At 44.1% G+C, this 19,277-nt stretch overlaps 1 protein-coding gene across 3 annotated transcripts in view; it reads left to right on the top strand.

Moving 5' to 3' along the window:
- Positions 1–19,277, top strand: part of LOC137383486 (acidic amino acid decarboxylase GADL1-like) — a 101,459-nt gene that overhangs the window by 57,164 nt on the left and 25,018 nt on the right. For all 3 annotated transcript variants that reach the window (XM_068056482.1, XM_068056477.1, XM_068056492.1), the window contains 2 exons: positions 15–214; positions 13,157–13,208. In XM_068056482.1, coding sequence (XP_067912583.1) covers positions 15–214; positions 13,157–13,208 — 252 coding nt within the window. The remainder of the gene's footprint in view (positions 1–14; positions 215–13,156; positions 13,209–19,277) is intronic.

Here is a 19,277-nt window from a genome sequence, read left to right as displayed (position 1 = left end):
TTTTTCCTTTTCAGGGCTTGATAGACAGATGCCACTGTGGTCAGGCTATGTACCTCTTCCAACAGGATAAGTTCTACAATGTTGCTTTAGATAAAGGTGACAAGTCGATTCAGTGCAGCCGGCGGGCTGACTCTTTCAAATTCTGGTTGACATGGAAGGCTGTGGGATCAAGTGGACTGGAGGAGAGAGTCAACCGAGCTTTTGCATCTGCCAGGTAGGACATTAACATGTGTAGCTGAGCCTTGAGCGTAACATGTTTGGCTGAAGTAACATGTTTGGCATTACCGATTCATGTATGTGGTTGTGGTATCTGCTTATACAGTTGATACAGGAAGAACATTTGTACATATTCATACAGTACAGAAGGAAACCATTTGTGCCAGTTTAAATTGGGTGAGGGGGTAGGGAGCATTGGGGTAAAGGGTATCTCAACTGAACCCAGTGGTCTCTAAGTCTGAGTGTGTCCTTTGAACTATACTCGTGGGTAAATGAAGTAAAGTCTAATACATGTGATCTTACTATGCAATTATGATACCTAAACCCATAATTGGAACTGGATTTGAAAATGGAAGAGGCCAGTGCTTTGAAAAACACTCGTGGTTATTTCTGACCAAAGGGTAGAAGTAGACAGTGGTGTTCATGTTAAAGGGAGGAACATGCCTATAATAAGTCAAATATGGATAAGGACAAGATGGTGTAAGATATTTCAATCCTAAGGCAGAAAAAAAGGAATTAAAAACATAAGACAAAAGTGAAGGAGTACCTAATAAAACCAACCAATGAATGGAGGGGACTACTTTCTTTGCATTCAATGTGACAAATCTGTAGCCATTAGATTTCACTAATGTATATATTTGTACTTGCTGCAAGTTCCTGTAGTATTCTGTATGTACAAGAAAGACTTCCATTTATATAGCACCTTTCATGACCACTGGATGTCCCAAAGAATGTTACAGCTAATTAAGTACTTTATTTGAAGTGTAGTCACTGTTGTAATGTAGGAAACGCAAAAGCCAATTTGCTCACAACAAGCTCCTACAAACAGCAATTTGATAATAACCCAGATAATTTGTTCTTTTGTGATGTTAATTGAGGGGTAAATATTGGTCAGGGCACTGGGAATAACTCCCCTGCTCTTCTTCAAAATAGTGCCATGGGATCTTTTACATCCAGACGGGGCCTCGGTTAATGTTTCATCTGAAAGCCGGCCCCTCCAACAGTGCAGCACTCACTCAGTGCTGCACTGGAGTGTCAGCCTTGATTTTTGTCCTCAGGTCCTGGAGTGGGACTTAACTCGCAACCTTCTGACTTGGAGGTGAGAGTGCTACCAACTGAGCTATGCCTGACACCTGTTGCTGTGATTTTGCTGTATTACTGTGGCTCTGCTGTATTACTGAGGTCCTGGAAAATTTCTACAGCCCTGCATAATTACTGTAATCCTGCATTATTATTGTGGTTCTGTATTATTACTGTTGGCCTGGTGTATTACTATGGTTCTGCCTTAAATGTTGCCCTGCAGTACTATTGCTATCCTGCATTATTGCTGTGGTCTTGCAGTATTACTATTATCCTGCAATATTACAGTGGCCCTGCTGTATTACTATTATCCAGCAGTAATACTGTGGCCCTACAGTAATACTGTAGTCCTGCAGTAATACTGTGGCCCTGCAGTATTACAGTGGCCCTGCAGCATTACTTTTGTCCTGCTGTATTACTATTATCGCACATTAATACTGTTGTCCTGCAGCATTGCTATAATCGTACATTATTACTGTTATCCTGCATTATTACTGTAGACCTGCAGTATTACTATAGCCCTGCTGTATTACTATTTTCCTGCATTATTACTGTGGGCCTGCATTATTACTCTGCTCCTGTGGTATTACAGTGGTCCTGTATTGTTACATTGATCCTGCTCTATTACTGTGGTCCTGCATTATTACTGTGGTCCTGCAGTATTACTATTGCCCTTCAGTATTACCGTGGCCCTGCAGTATTGCTGTGGTCCTGCAGAATTACTATTCTCCTGCATTATTACTGTGGCCGTGAAGTATTACTGTGGTCCTGCAGTATTACTGTGGTCCAGCAGTATTACTATTATCCTGCATTATTACTGTGATCCTGCATTTTTAGTATTGCTCTGCAGTATTATTGTGGTCCATGAGTATTACAATTATCCTGCAGTATTACGATTTTCCTGTGGTATTACTGTGGTCCTGCAGTATTACAGTGGTCCAGCAGTATTACTATTATCCTGCATTATTACTGTGATCCTGCATTTTTAGTATTGCTCTGCAGTATTATTGTGGTCCATGAGTATTACAATTATCCTGCAGTACTACGATTGCCGTGCAGTATTCCTGTGGCCCTGCATTATTCCTCTGGTCCTGCATTATTAGTGTTGTCCTGCATTATTACTGTTGTGCTGTATTATTGTGATCTTGCATGATTACTGTTGTCCTGCTGTATTACAGTGGTCCTACATTATTACTGTGGTCCTACTATTTTGCTGTGATCCTGCTGTGTCACTCCTTGGCTGTTACATTCAGTTCCAGAATGTGGTTGCCTATTGGAGCAAATGCTTTGTCAAATTAAAACAGAAGATGATGGAAATATGCAGCAGATTAATCAGCCTCTGTAAAGAAAGAGAAAAAGTTTATCATGTTTTGGGCGTCATTGAACTGAAGGCTAAGATAACAGATGTCAGCTTGATGATGGGTTACACACATAAAGGGCAGAATTCATTTCTCCCAGCACGGAGAAAATGGCAGCCGCATGTGCGGGCTGCGCGTCGCCATGCTGCCGCGATCTAGTGCGCACCGGCTCAAGATAATACTCCAATCGGGCCGACCCGCCCCCCCCCCCCCCCCCCAACCCCACAATCATGTGATGCGGACAGGCTCTGCGATGCCAGCAATGGTGTCAGATACCTCTGCGCAGGCGCTGGTGCCATTTTTAAAAGGCAGCCAGACCTGCCACTAAATTTAAATATTTAAAGCCGTACCATCGCCTCCCAGTACACTGCAAAAGAAAATAATTACCCCTTCTCCCCCAATAAGACTAACATATGATAGTTGCTCTCTCCTCCACACCCACCCCGCCAAAACATTTACCTGGAAGATTTGACCTTCCACCCGCCCAACTGTTCAAAGTGCAGAGGTCACTCCTTCCCCACTCCCCTATACTACACATGCTGATTGGACCCCGTACCCCCCGCCCCAAACTGAAAAACTTAAGTATCCCCACCTTGGTGGCGCCACCTTTCCCTGGATGGGAAAGTGAAGGCGTGTGAGCGCCGGCTGCCTCTTGGAAGATCCCGGGCGGCCGGTAAGATTGGTGTGAATTTAATTTACATATGTAAAGTCAGATCCCGTCGTCCAGTGGCAGGAAGGCCACCACGGAGCGTCACCACTGCTGGGAAGATTGGGCCCAGCACTCCCGGCGTTGGACTCTGTGGCTGGCCGCTGCCATTACGATCTTCCGGCCTCCCCACCATGGATCCCGATGTCGGGACTTCAACAAAATTCAGCCCAATATCACAACTTGTCTTTTCTCTTTACTGATACTGACTCACATGATGCTTCTCTCCAGAACTTTATGTTTTTATTTCAGACTTCCACCATTTGCAAGTCTTACCTGTTTGTTTTGTGTTCTTTTAAATACCTGTCTAGCATGTCTTTTCCTTGCTAACTCCCAGCTCGCTCCTCTTGCTCAAATTGATCAGAAGCTGCAGCCTTGGTGATGAAAGATTTGAGCTTTGAGGCTTGAAGAGGGGAAAGTCTGTGTCTGCAATTTATGCTGTTAATGGATTATTTAATGTGTAAAACCAGGAATACAGCATTGTTCATTTCCATTTCCTAGCCCCTGACTCCATCCCTCTCCTTGGCAACTGTCTGAAGCAGGACCAGATTATTTGCAACCTTGGTGTCATATTTGACCCTGAGATGAGTTTCCGACCACTTTTGCACACCATTGCTAAGACCGCCTATTTCCATCTCCATAACTGCTCAACTCTGCCATTGCCTCAGCTGATCTGCTTTTCAAATCTTCATCCTTTGTTACCTAGACATGATTATTCCTATACACTCCTGGATGGCCTCCCATGTTCCATCCTCCATAAAGGGTCATTCATAGGTCTGCTGCCTGTCTTCTAACTCGCACCAAGACCCATTCGCCCATCACCCCTGTGCTCGCTGGCCTACATTGGCTCCCAGTTAAGCAATGCCTCAGATTTAAAATTCTTATCCTTGTTTTCAAATTCTTCCATGCCTGCAGTCCTCCTATTCTGACTTCTTGAGCACTTCCGAATTTAATCTCTCTACCATTGGCGATCATGCAATCAAATTTTATGTGATAATGCTCCTATGAAGTGTCTTGGCCATTTTTACTACGTTAAAGGCATTATATAAATACAAGTTGTTGTTGTAGACTTGAAAGGGAATGTCCTAAAATGGACATCTTAACTGCAAAACAGAATCTCAGTGTGAGCTTGGCGGAATCCAGCTGGCTGAAGGAACGTGTGAAATATATTGTGTCTTCTGCTTTAAGATTCAGCCAAATGTGCAACCCAGAGAGAATTACACATTGTGCAGAATTTACAGCACAGAATCATGCCATTTGGCCGAACTGGTCTATGCCGGTGTTAATGCTCCACATGAGTCTTCGCCCACGCCTCTTCATCTAACCCTATCAGCATATCCTTCTACTCCTTTCTCCCTCATGAACATGATATTAATATTGACAAACCATCTCCAGTTTATTTGTAAGTATAGCTCACAATGACATAAATCACATTGTCAAAGCACTTCTTGAAACATTGTTACAAAATAAGCACACTTCTTGTCTGATACCATTATCTTCAAACAGCTAAAGCAAAATGGCCATTTTCTTTGTTGTCTTCCCCTTTTACAGTCTGGCTGTTAGTGTTGTATGATCGCTTTAAGAGTGATGCCCCTTTAAAAACTCAGTATGTTAATGAGCTAAGTACCAGGATGTAGTCATGGACTAGAAGCCATATTCACTCTGCACAGCAACACCCTGGACAAAGGTTCTGTATATAGTTTGCTCTGGATTGCATGTATTAGTTTAGCTGTTAATAAACCTTCTAGAGATCTTCAAGGAATTGGAATCCATGTACCTCATTGTGTTGCTTAAGATAACACAAAGAAACCCAAGACAATTAGAAGATCTAATTCTCAAATGTCAGTTCTATCAATCCTTAGGAAAGATGCAGTCAAATAAATTGATTCCCCCCCCCTCCCCCCAACTTCTACCCAATGAACCACTGAAAATAAGATGTTGTGCAGATTGTACTTTGAGGATCTGGGCATTAAACTGCAAAAGTTTGATCAATTTAGTTAATAGCTCATGTTTTTTCTTTTGTTAAGTGGACTCCACAAGCTCTCTGTTGAAACACAAGTGCCATGCATGATTTTCTTGGGGTTCCACTGCATTAGCTGAATTTCTACCTGCTTGTGTTCAAAAATGCAGACCCTCCCCCATCATAAAGTGAGGGATCCAGCATGGTTTCATTCATATTGCACATGGAAGGGTGCTTCAGTCACATTTGGCTTAGACAGCTGGTCAGTGCTGCTCAGATGGTTGGGAGACTGAACCAGATTGTTTGCCTTTGCCTTCCAAAGATTTGGAGCCTTTTCAAATCTCTCAACTAGCTTGAGTTCAGAAGATTCACCCACAGCAACACCTGCCCCCCCCCCACCCACCACTGGAATTCAAAGAGCCCCAAAAAATGGGGTAGAATCCTGAAAGAACCATGATCCATTCCAAATTCTTGCCTTCCCTCTATCCCACAATGGAAATCTTCCATTCCATCCTCCTGGAGCTCAGACATTTCAGGGTCTTTGTCTCGAATTTAAGTGGACTGCACCTTTAAACAGGAGCTGTCTTCAAGGAAGTGTTTAGCAAATATTTTGTGCATTGAACAGTGTGAAGAGCAATGTTCCTTCCAAGCTGCACGACTGAAATTTCAAAAGACCCCCCACAGGCCATGCACGAGGCGGCCTCTCGCACATGTGCGAATGTGTAAAAAAATTTAAAGGGGCTGATTTATTAAGCAAATTGCCCATGCATTCCAAAAAAAAGGTTAGCGAGAACATTGGTAAAGAACCAGAAGGGCTAATTCTCACCTACATTATAACAATATCACATGTAGTCAAAAGATGCTGTGTTTATATCAGAGTTGCACACAATTACAAATAAGCAAAAACAGGTTTGGTCAAACGCTTTTACATGGATAGGATGATCTTTTAAGTCTAGTTGAGGAATATGAAGAATTATAATCTTGTTGCGTTGAATTTTATAAGCGTGCCACACTGCACGGCGACAATATTTCATGCGGGGGCTCATTTAAATAGAGGGGGCGGAGTGGCTGCCCCCTCTGTGTTATCGGGGGCGGCTGCTCCATCCCTGGCAATGGTATCTGGTGAGACCGCGCAGGCACCGGCGCCATTTTTAAAGGGCCTCAAGCCCTTAACAAAAATTTGAGTGTTTAAAGATAAAGTACATTGTTAATTTTTAAAAATAAAAATCACAAGCTGGAGGCCCTTTCCCAACCCCCATAATGGTTGTTTTACATGCCAATATGGCAAGCATTAATTTTATTCCCACCCTGAACTTTCCCCCCCAACCTCATCACTTTTGCCCTTCAACCCCTTCCCGCCATCCCCTCATCCAATAAAAAATGTTTTCCCCGCTCCCCTCCCTCCTGCCCTGGGAATTTTAGTCCTCCCCCCCCCCTTACCCACCAGTGTCTCGCCTCAGAACTCCGTACGGAGTTTACATAATTTTAAGATTTAAATGAAGGCCCCGCTGCTGGGCTGCGGGAGGGCCACACCGAGGCTGGTAAAATTCAGGCCGTTGGTGCAGTCCCCATCATTATCAAAAGATTTGCAGATGAATTTCAGAATGTTCTGGAATTTCCCAATTTGCATAAAACCAGAAAATCTAATGACTGATGTCAACCACAAACATAGTTTGTTGATCTGTTTAGTGATTAGTTTCTCGGATTTGGTGGCACCCACAAACCCCAATCTTGCACTACAAATTTTCAAGAAATACCTTGGCAAGTGGTTTTCCCAGATACAATTGGGAGATGAAGCCTCTTTATGTCATTGTACCATGTAATTAGCACATTCATTTTACATAGAATTTCTAGCACACAAACAGGATTTCAGCCTTACTTCCTATAGTTATAACTTCTAGAAAGAAACATTGTGTTGAATTTTCGTTTTGGGGATGAGAAACAGGAGCTGGGACTGTTTCTGGATCCTGAACCTACCGCTGGCGGGAAACAGTCACTCTTTGGGATTTTGACTGGGGTGCCCCCTTAATTGGCATGGGACAGGTTCCCTGTCCAATTAAGGGTGTTGGTTGGGCTCTCAAAGCTGGCGGGCCAATCAGAGGCCTTCCAGCTTCAGAGAAGCAGCCGGCTGCAATAAATGGTAAGTAACTGAAAGGGAGCTTCAACATGGAAGCGCCTGCTCACCAACTTTTTAAAAAATGGAAATAAAAGCCAGAAAATGCAGCCAGGCACCACTGTGGGGAGGTAGGTAGGGCAATTTCTCTATAGGGTGGCCTTTTCCTGTAACCCAGGCAGGCAGGGAGGGCCTGTAGGCCGGTCTGGAGTGCTGGCACCCCGGCCTGTCACTGCATGCCCAGGTAGTTGAACAGCCCCCCAAAGCATCGGGAAACTGGAAGCCGACTGGAAAATCCCGTTTGGGCTCCATTACCTACCGTTAACAAGGTTCTTAATGAGCCTGATTGGCTGCCTGCTTCATGGGGGTGGCCAGCCTTGCCAGAGCCTGAACCTGCCTCCCCCAAAATGGCCGGAGCTGGGAATGGTGCTGGGAAACTGGCACACTGGTTGGCGCCAGTATTTTCATTTTCTGTTCCTGACCTCGGCGGGACCTGGAATATCCTGCCCATTGTCACTGAATTGTCACAGGATATTTTGCAACTGCAGGGTGACTTGGGTGAATGGGTAGATGAGCCAGATTCCAATCTCTGTGAAGTTGACTGTTCAGAGAGTAAAGTGACCAGTAAATGGTCTCTTATTATTGGAATAACTTTCAATAGAAACAAGCAAAACTGTCAGATAGGAAATGGCCAACGGTCCATTCAGCCAGTCCCCTATAGTTGAGATGCCTTATGCACCATGATATAGATACTTCCCACTCACCTAGAGCCATGCAATCTTTTGAGAGAGCAGAAAACCAGGTAGATATCCAAGCCAATCAGGAAACAAAATCTGGAAAATTCCTCTTCAACCTCTTGTAAGCATATTAATATGATGTACATGACTTGGTTCCTGATTGATAGAGTCTTCTGTACACAAGCTCAGAGGTCATGGCTTGGAATTTGGCTCAGAGATAAATGACAGCAGCAGCACATATTCTTGACAGGTGGCCGCTGTGAGCTGTGAAAGAGCTCCCAGTCCAGAGACCAACAGACACAGATCTTGATTGCATTGGAATTGGGAAGAGCATGGGGTGGTGGAGGGAGCTCTGTGTTTGATTTCAGGCTGCATAGGTAAGGTATATCAACACAGGTTGTTCCTCTAGCATAGGTAGGATAAGTGGCTCAATGGTATTCCTTGCCTTGGAATTAGAAGATTGTGGGTTCAAGCCCCCTCTCCAGAGACTTGGGCTGGAATTTTATGTTGGGCGGGAGACTCCGCCCACCGGCCGAAAAGTCAGGGGCAAGCCTGCCTTTGCCAGGCCTGCAGAACCAAGCTGGGATTTTTCACTCCCTGGGTCCTTAATTGGCCTTGGGTGGGACTTCCATCTCCTTGAGGCAGGAAGTCCTGCCTAATGGAGCTGCTGTCCAATCAGCGGGCTGGCAGCTCTTAGTCCCAGCAGCGCCACCAGGAGTGGTGGCAACTACTGGGACTACACCCAGTCATCGCAAACAAGGTGAAGGATGACCCTGGAACAAAGGTAAGTTTTTGGGACCTCACTGGGGACAATTGGCCGGGCCCCAGCGAGGCAAGGGGTGTCGGTGGGGAGGGCGGGGGGAGTGTTGTGCAGTGGGGCTGGTTAGGGCTTCGGGAGCGACACTCCATGGGGCACAGGGTGCCCGATCAGGAAGGCCACCCCCAGCGAAGCAAGAAGGCTGCCAGCTTTTACCTGGCAGTCTTCTTGAGGCCGTTGCCATCTGCCGAGGGTAAAATACCTGTAGTGGTGGGAGGAGGCCCTTACGTGGAAGTTAATTGGGTACTTAAGGGCCTTGATTGTCCTGGGGCAAGCAGAGTGTTTGCCGCTGCCGCCCTACGTAAAATTGTAGACCGCCACCAGCCCACTCGTTGGGGATCGTAAGATTCCAGCCTTGAACACAAAAGACTGACACCCAATGCGGTACTAAGGGAGTATTGCACTGTTGGAGGTGCTGTCTTTTGGATGAGGCATTAAACCGAGGTGTCTGCCCTCCCAGGTAGACTTAAAAAATTGCATGATCCTATTTCGAAGATGAGCAGGGGAGTTTTCTGTGGGGTTCTGGCCAATATTTATTGCTCAACCAACACCTAAAATAGATTATCTGGTTATTATTGCTGTTGGTGGGACAGTGCTATGTGTAAACTGGCTGCTGTGTTTCATACAACAACTACACTTCAGAACGTACTTCTTTTGGTCATCCTGAGGCCATGAAATTTACTCTATAAATGCAGGTTCTTTCTTTTTTAACAGCAGGCTATCAGCTCTCACCACTGGGCATTATTATATGTGATAAATAGATGCCACTCTCCTGGTTCAGACTTGGTTTGGCAGATCCCTGCTGTGACAGTAAAGTTTTTCCAGCTGCTCTGGTGCCAGCAATAATTTGTGCAGGTTGTTCCCAGGACAGTTTGAAAGGAGCCCTACAAGACCTTACTCCATAGTTTGATACAGAAGTGAATGCAATAATGGAGTTGACATGGCAGAATTCCTTTTACAGACCACATCTATCTGTTCCTTGTCATTTAAAAAAATATTAGCTTTAATAAGCACAGTGGGTATTGGGAATAACACGGTAAGATCTGTGCCAGCATAGTGCTGACAGGTCTATATATCTAAGGTGCATGTCATTTGGCCCTAATTTAATTTAAATGGTAATAGCTCTCACGCTGTTTGCAATAAATTTTCATATACCACTCACCAGCCTGGATTGGAACATGCAGTCTGCCTATAATTCTTAAAGATTATTGCCCTGCAAATCAAGTACAATACATTGATGATTCTACTCAGAGGCAGCATTGGCCCTACTTTTCAAGCTTTCTGTAATTATATGGTTTTGGACAGTGTTATGATCCTGTAGTTTTTTTCTGGGAAAAATGCGGTGTGCCTTTAAGGCTGGAAAAGAGCCATACTGCTTTAAGGCAGCAAGCTCTAAAGACTGAGTCAAAGAGTGCATTCTCGTTGTCTTGGACGCAGCCAGTAGGAGACTGGATGCATTCTTGTTGCCTTGGTTACAGCCACTCGGACTGAGTATTGAGAGATACATCTGTTACAATTCAATTTTGAACTGACTTGTAGTGCAAACAGACTGTTCTAACAGGAGACTCAGTCAGACAGCTGTGTGTTAGCACCTGAAAGGAGAAATAGACCATTTAAACTGAAGGAAGAGAATTTAGTCTGTTTATTTATTATTATCTCTCAAAATTCTACAATCCTCAAGCCAAAACAGAGATCTCTGATAATTTAAACCGAAGGAAGACTATGACAATCTTTTATCCCTCAAAAATTCTAAAGCCAAATTGATTCATTTAAAAAGTGTTTGCAAGTTGTTAATTGTTGAAATTCATCGCTGGAGAAGGAAAGCATCATTTACAGCTGGAATTAGACTGCAGACTGTTCTGCTGTTGAAGAACCTTTTTCTCCCCATTGGACGGCTGTGAGGACTTCAAGCAACCTTGGACTTTTTCACCTCCGGCAGGAGCGTACATTTGCAAGGACTCTAATTTTTTTCAATTTTAAATGTTGTTTATGTCTTAGTAGTGTTTAAGAATGTAGCTCAATGCAACACAGTCTCTGCCAGTCATGGATGAGCTGGACGTACAGCCAACAAAATTGGAACTCAGTGATGCTATTGATTCTCTAGCCAGCGGAAAAGCCCCTGGGAAGGACGGCATTACCCCTGAAATCATCAAGAGTGTCAAGCCTGCTATACTTTCAGCACTGTACGAACTGCTTTGCCTGTGCTGGGAGGAGGGAGCAGTACCACGGGACATGCGCGATGCCAATATCATCGCCCTCTGTAAGAACAAGGGTGACCGCAGTGACTGCAACAACTACTGTGGAATCTCCCTGCTCAGCATAGTGGGGAAAGTCTTCGCTCGAGTCGCTTTAAACAGGCTCCAGAAGCTGGCTGAGCGTGTCTACCCTGAGGCACAGTGTGGCTTTCGAGCAGAGAGATCCACCATTGACATGCTGTTCTCCCTTTGCCAGCTACAGGAGAAATACCGTGAACAACAGATGCCCCTCTACGTTGCTCTCATTGATCTCACCAAAGCCTTTGACCTCGTCAGCAGATGTGGTCTCTTCAGACTACTAGCAAAGATTGGATGCCCACCAAAGCTACTAAGTACCATCACCTCATTCCATGACAATATGAAAGGCACAGTTCAGCATAGCGATGCCTCATCAGACCCTTTCCTATCCTGAGTGGCGTGAAACAGGGCTGTGTTCTTGCACCTACACTGTTTGGGATCTTCTTCTCCCTGCTGCTCTCACATGCGATCAAGTCTTCAGAAGAAGGAATTTTCCTCCACAGAAGATCAGGTGGCAGGTTGTTCAAACTTGCCCGTCTAAGAGCGAAGTCCAAAGTACGGAAAGTCCTCATCAGGGAACTCCTCTTTGCTGACGATGCTGCATTAACATCTCACACTGAAGAGTGTCTGCAGAGACTCATCGACAGGATTGCGGCTGCCTGCACCGAATTTGGCCTAACCATCAGCCTCAAGAAAATGAACATCATGGGACAGGACGTCAGAAATGCCCCATCCGTAAATAGCAGTGACCACACTCTGGAAGTGGTTCAAGAGTTCACCTACCTAGGCTCAACTATCACCAGTAACCTGTCTCTCGATGCAGAATTTAAAAAGCGCATGGGAAAGGCTTCCTCTGCTATGTCCAGACTGGCCAAGAGAGTGTGGGAAAATGGCGCACTGACACAGAACACAAAAGTCCAAGTGTATCAAGCCTGTGTCCTCAGTACCTTGCTCTATGGCAGCGAGACCTGGATAACGTACGTCAGCCAAGAGCGACGCCTCAATTCATTCCATCTTCGTTGCCTCCGGAGAATCCTTGGCATCAGGTGCCGGGACCGTATCTCCAACACAGAAGTCCTCGAGGCAGCCAACATCCCCAGCATATACACCCTACTAAGCCAGCGGCGCCTGAGATGGCTTGGCCATGTGAGCCGCATGGAAGATGGCAGGATCCCCAAGGACACATTGTACAGCGAGCTCGTCACTGGTATCAGACCCACCGGTCGTCCTTGTCTCCGCTTTAAAGACGTCTGCAAACGCGACATGAAGTCCTGTGACATTGATCACAAGTCGTGGGAGTCAGTTGCCAGTGATCGCCAGAGCTGGTGGGCAACCATAAAGGCGGGGCTAAAGCGTGGTGAGTCGAAGAGACTTAGCAGTTGGCAGGAAAAAAGCCAGAAGCGCAAGGAGAGAGCCAACTGTGTAACAGCCCTGACAACCAAATTTCTCTGCAGCACCTGTGGAAGAGTCTGTCACTCTAGAATTGGCCTTTATAGCCACTCCAGGCACTGCTTCACAAACCACTGACCACCTCCAGGCGCTTATCCATTGTCTCCCGAGACAAGGAGGCCAAAGAAGAAAGAAGTGTTTAAGAATTTAGTTTTTCTAATTAAATGGTTAATTTGTTGATTTTAAAGACATCTGGTTTGGTTAGCCTCATTCGGGGGTTAATAGATGGTACAATTTGGCTGGGTCTTTCATTAATTTGGAAACTTTAAAATGACGTGTTAGTCAATCTGTAGAGGGATGGATTGAATTAACAGTGCATTTCTCCTACCACAATCAGAATCATATATTTTGATTGGGGGCTTTGACTGTAATGGACAGTCATAACAACAGTTTTTAAAAGTTTGTTGATGTTTAATCTTGATACCCTACATTTGATTCTAATTGCAGGTATTTGGCTGATGAAATTAAGAAGAAGAAAGAATTCCGGCTGATTCTGGAGGTAAGTATTTTATGCAAATCTTTGACCTTTGACTTACCTATTAATTTGTCCCTATGTTCAGGGAAATAACCCAATTACTAGTTCTAATCTTAAGCAGAGACACCAGCTGCAGACTCTGCTACTAAGATTACTAAAGACTACATGCATTGAATTTTGTTTTACCACCACCTTCTCAAGGGGAATTAGGAATGGGCAGTAAATGCTGGCTTTGCCAGTGATGCCCACCTCCCATGAACGAATAAAAAGAATTCAATTGACGAATAACAATAAACAGTGGCTCTAAATAATACTCAAAACTGGGTACACCATTCAGAACATGGTCTGGCCAGGGGTGGCTATTGTTACGACTAAGGCGGGAGGAGTGCATTGTCTTTTCGAGTTCCACTTCTCCACAGGTCACATCATATATTTAAGTATTTACCTGGTTACTGATACAGCCAATCATATACCCTATTTTTTATATCCCAGAATGAAATACACCAACCAAGTTTCTTTAATAAACAACAAAATTATCACTTTTTTATAAAACAAGACTTAACCAGTAATGAAGCAAAGCATTAACACACAGATTGAAATATGAAAGTTCCCTTTTTAAATTCCCCAAATAACTCACACACACTGGAAAAACAAAATACAGAAATTCTCTCTGCAGAGGTCTGTTACAAAAACAAAAGACAGAAAAAAAACTACTTTGGCCAAATATTCACTAACACTTGACAAAAGAAAGAGAAGATATGGAAGGAAGTCAGTTGTCCCTTTTTTGGTCTGGCATCTGGGTATACGGAGATGGGTCACTGGGATCGTTTTAGAAGCAGTCCGTTCTGGAGATGTCGAAAATTATTCTAGTAGGCTTTCCAGGAGAAATGTGGCATCAGGGTTTTCCATCAGCACACACTTGATTCGCAGGATTTTTTTTCAACTTCCCAGGAGCTATGCAGCACCAGGGATTTTAGCTTTCCCATACTGGATCTTTGCAGGATTCCTTCAAAGAGGTAGAGGAGGAGGTGAGCTGGGTGGTTTCTTCTTTCCTTGGCAGGAAAATACCAACTGTCTTCAAACAGTTCACACCCCAACTACACTGAAAACAATATCCAAACCCCAAAGAGAGATTCGACCTCCTGACCTCAATAAACCATGACATGTGGTTTCTCTGTAACCATTTTTTCCCCCAGGTCACCAATGGTTCTGTTGTTTACTGAGCCAGTAGCACATGACTTCCAGCACAGGTGACTTTCAAACAACATCTCAAATGTCCCTTGGGTGAACTTGGTAAAAAAAAAAAATCACATCCTTGGAATCTTTCCAGTTTTAACGAAGTCCTGAAAAAAATAAAATATTTAAAAGAAAGGAAGCACTTTTGTAACACCACCAAAACAATTCTTCCTAGTTTTCTTTCACATTGTCTCCCCTGCTGAAACATATAAGATTCTGAGGGGTCTTGACAGGGTGGATGTGGAAAGGATGTTTCCTCTTGTGAGAGAATCTAGAACTAGGGGTCACTGTTTAAAATTAAAGGATCGCCCATTTAAGACAGAGATGAGGAGAATTTTTTTCTCTCAGAGGGTTGTGAGTCTTTGGAACTTCCTCAAAAGGCGGTGGAAGCAGAGTCTTTGAGTATTTTTTAAGGCAGAGGTAGATATATTCTTGATAAGCAAGGGGGTGGAAGGTTATTGGGGGTAGGCGGGAATGTGGAGTTGAGGTTACCATCAGTTCAGCCATGATCTTATTGAGTGACCTACTTCTGCTCCTAATTTGTATGTTGGTGTACAATTGTTTTGGTTTTCTTTAGATTTTTGAGGTTTTTTCATCCAGTTTCCATCTCCCACAAAAGAGGCCTCTCATTGTTACTTTTTGTTGCAGTGTCCAAAGTCCTGACCTTTCATAGAAATACATAGAATATACAACACAGAAATAGGCCAACCAGTCCATGCTGGCATTTATGCTCCATTTGAGCTTCCTGCCCTCCCTTTCTCACTTAACTATCAGCATAACCCTCTATGCCCTTCTCCCTCGTATGCTTACTTAACTTCTTCTTAAATGCATCTGTACTATTCATTTCAACGACTCCATGTGGTAGCAAGCTCCACATTCTCACCACTTTCTGGATAACGAAATTTCCTGTTCCATATTTGCTTTTTGCTGATTTCGTATCAGCAGACAAAAGACTGTGGGTTGTTACTGTTCCAGTTTACTTTTTTTCTGTTTTTTGTCTTCATTGGCAGCCTGTTGTTTGTGGTTCACTTACAGGTTGGGTCTTCCATTAACCAAAAAGCCAAAAGTTCATGACATTTAGATAACCTAAAACCCTGCACCCTGTGCCCCCACATCTCCCAGCAATCTCTGGGGTTAGGTATCAACCCTAGTTCCCACCCTCTCAAGTTGTACCTTGTTATATCACCTACTACCATAGAGTCATTTATGGCACATTTATGGCCTTTCGGCCCATCGAGTCCAGGCCGATTCTTCACAGAGCTATGCAGTCAGTCCCACTCCCTGGCTTGATCCCCATATCCCTGCAAGTCTATTTCTCTCAGGTGGCCATCTGACTTCAAAGAACAAAGAACAGTACAGCACAGGAACAGGCCATTCGGCCCTCCAAGCCTGTGCCGATCTTGATGCCTGCCTAAACTAACACCTTCTGCACTTCTGGGGCCATATCCCTCTATTCCCTTCCTATTCATGTATTGTCAAGATGTCTCTCAAACGTCGCTATCGTATCTGCTTCCACCACCTCCCCTGGCAGCAAGTTCCAGGCACTCACCACCCTCTGTGTAAAAAAACTTGCCTCGCACATCCCCTCTAAACTTTGCCCCTCGCACCTTAAACCTATGTCCCCTAGTAACTGACTCTTCCACTTTGGGAAAAAGCTTCTGACTATCCACTCTGTCCATGCCGCTCATAACTTTGTAAACCTCTATCATGTAGCCCCTCCACCTCCGTCGTTCCAGCGAAAACAATCTGAGTTTTTCCAACCTCTCCTCATAGCTAATGCCCTCCAGACCAGGCAACATCCTGGTAAACCTCCTCTGTACCCTCTCCAAAGCCTCCACGTCCTTCTGGTAGTGTGGCGACCAGAATTGCACGCAATATTCCTCTTGCCTTCATTGATCGTCTCCACTTGCACCACCCTGTGGGCAGCGAGTTGCAGGTCATTACCACCCGCTGTGTAAAAAAGTACTTCCTCATATTCCCCCTGCATCTTTTGCCGAAAACTTTCAATCTGTGTCCCCTAGTTCTTGTGCCATTTGTTAACGGGAACAGTTTTTCCTTGTCTAACTTACCTAAGCCTGCCATAATCTTGTACATTTCTATTAAATCTCCCCTCAATCTCCTGTGTTCTAAGGAAAACAAACCCATCTTTTGCAAAAACCTTGTAGCTAAAATTCTCCATCCCAGGAACCATTCTGGTAAATCTCCTCTGTACTATCTCAAGGCCCCTCACATACTTCCTAAAGTGTGGTGAGCAGAACTGAACACAGTACTCCAGTTGGGGCCTAAGCAGAGCTTTATAAAGGTTCAGCATAACTTCCCTGCTTTTGTATTCAATGTCCCTACTTATAAAGCCCAAGATCCCATATGTTTTACAAGCCATTCTCTCAATATGTCCTGCCACCTTCAAAGATCCATGCACATGCGCCTCCAGGTCCCTCTGTCCTGCACACTCTTTAGAATTGTGCCATTTAGTTTATATTGCCTCTCCCTATTCCTTCTGCCAAAATGCATCACTCAGTATTAAATTCCACCTGCCACCTCTCTGCCCATTCTGCCAGCCTATCTATATCTATGTTGCAGGTGGTTCATATTATCCTCATTGTTTGCCGCACTTCCAAGTTTGGTGTAGTCAGTAAATTTTGAAATTCTACTCTGTATTCCAAGATCCGAGTCATTTATATATAGCAAAAAAAGCAGTGGTCCCAGCACTGACCCTTGGGGAACATCACTATCTACCATCCTCCAGTCTGAAAAGCAACCATTTAATACGACTCACTGTTTTCTGTCCTTAAGCCAATTTTTTAGCCAATTGGACACTGACCCTCCTATTCCATGAGCCTCAATTTTGTTAACGAGCCTTTATGTGGTACCTTATCAAAGGCTTTCTTAAAATCCATATAAACAACATCCACTGCATTCCCTTCGTCAACCTTCTCTGTTATTTCATCAAAGAATTGAATTAGATTCGTCAAGCATGATCTACCTTTTTCAAATCCATGCTGGCTATCCTTAATTAACTTGAACCTCTCTAATTGTCCGTTGGTATTTCCCCTGATTATTGTTTCCAAAACCTTACCCACCATTGATATTAAACTAACTAGCCTGCAGTTGCTAGGACTGTCCTTATACCCTTTCTTGAATAAGGGTGTCACATTTGCCAGTCTCCAATCCTTTGGCACCTCCCCCATATCCAGGGAAGATGGGTAGATTATGACAAGCCCTTCTGCTATCTCCATCCCTCCCCAATAGTGATAGCAAATCACCCTGCAAGCAAATTTGTCTCAGCTCTGTTCAGGTGCAACCCATCCAACCTATATAGATCCCACCTTCTCCAGAACTGGTCCCAATGCCCCAGGAATCTAAAGCCCTCCCTCCTGCACCATCTTTCCAGCCAAGCATTCATCTGCACTGACCTCCTATTTCAATATTCACGTGTGCATGGTCCTGGGAGTAATCTGAAGATTACTACTTTTGAGGTCCTTCTTGCTAATTTCTTACCTAGCTGACATATCCCTCTTCCTACCTGTGTTGTTGGTACCAATATGGACCATGACTGCTGGCTGGTCACCCCCCTCAGGGTGCTCTGCAGCCGTTCAGTGACATCTTTGACCTTGGCATCAGAGGGCAGAGAAATTGGGGCGAGTAACTGTCTCGCTAGAGGCTTAAGGAGCTGGGTCTGTTTACTTTGGAGTAGCGTAGTCTTAGAAGTGACCTGCTAGAGGTTTATAAAATAATGAATGGGCTAGATAATATACCTATTGATAGATTATTCCAGTTCAACAGATTGGGAAGGTTCAGAGGACATGAGTTTAAACTATGTAAGAATAGCAATAGACTGGATATTAGGCAATTCTTTTCTCAGAGGGTAGTGAGCCTCTGGAATGCATTGGTGGCTGGTACTGATGGGTGCTGACTCTATATACGTTCAATAGAGAGGTGGACTGGTTCTTTACGGTCACAGATCATATGGAAGATAAATGGCTTTACAGATAACATATGGTCCATGTGAAATCCTGGTTTGGTTTCAATCACCTGAGAGTTGGAGAGGAATTTTCCAGTGAATATTTTCCCTTATTGGCCTTGGGTTTGCCTATCATAGAAGATTATTATACTGCGGAGCTATGGAGTGGATGGGGGTGGTGGGGTGTGTGTATGTGGTGGTTGTTAGGAAGCATCTAGTCCTGATGTTCCAGTCATCATGAGTGTGTTGCAGGCTGGTCTTTTACTTGCCATTTTCTTGTGCTCCTATATGAATTGTCTAAACCTCACTATCTCTGCTCTTTTAATATGCTCCTTAAAAGCTAATGTTTTGGTCACCTGCCCTAATATCTCCTTATGTGGCTCAGTGTCAAATTTTGTCCGATAATGTGCCTGTGCAGCACCTTGGCATATTTTACTATATTAAAATTGCTGTATAAATACTAGTTGCTGTTGCTTTCAATTAGATAAAAAGCTGTTTCCTGCAAGATGTCAGCCATTTGTTTGGCTTTCAAATTCTATTTATCTATTTCTCTTTAATCTGGAACACATCAGGATGAAATTCAAATCTTGAGGCATGTGTGAAAATTACATGACTTCATAAAACAAAATTGTGGCAGTAACCAGGTGTGTCACAAGCATGGGTCTCAATTATCCATCTCGCTTGGAACTACTTTTTTCCCTGAACCCATTGTACAATGGCTTATGAAAATTTTAAGCTTCTCTTTTGTTGGATATAACACTGTGTGATGCTGAGCCATACATCTAGAATTACATAGAATTTACAGCACAGAAACAGACAATTCAGCCCGACTAGTGTGTACCAGTACTTATGCTCCACATGAACCTCCTCCCACCTGTCCTGCTATTCTTCTGTGC

Source organism: Heterodontus francisci, chromosome 2, assembly GCF_036365525.1.
Source record: "Heterodontus francisci isolate sHetFra1 chromosome 2, sHetFra1.hap1, whole genome shotgun sequence".
NCBI classification, from domain to species: domain Eukaryota; kingdom Metazoa; phylum Chordata; class Chondrichthyes; order Heterodontiformes; family Heterodontidae; genus Heterodontus; species Heterodontus francisci.
Note: the sequence above shows the minus strand (reverse complement) of the source record. Positions and strands in the feature narration are given on the sequence as shown.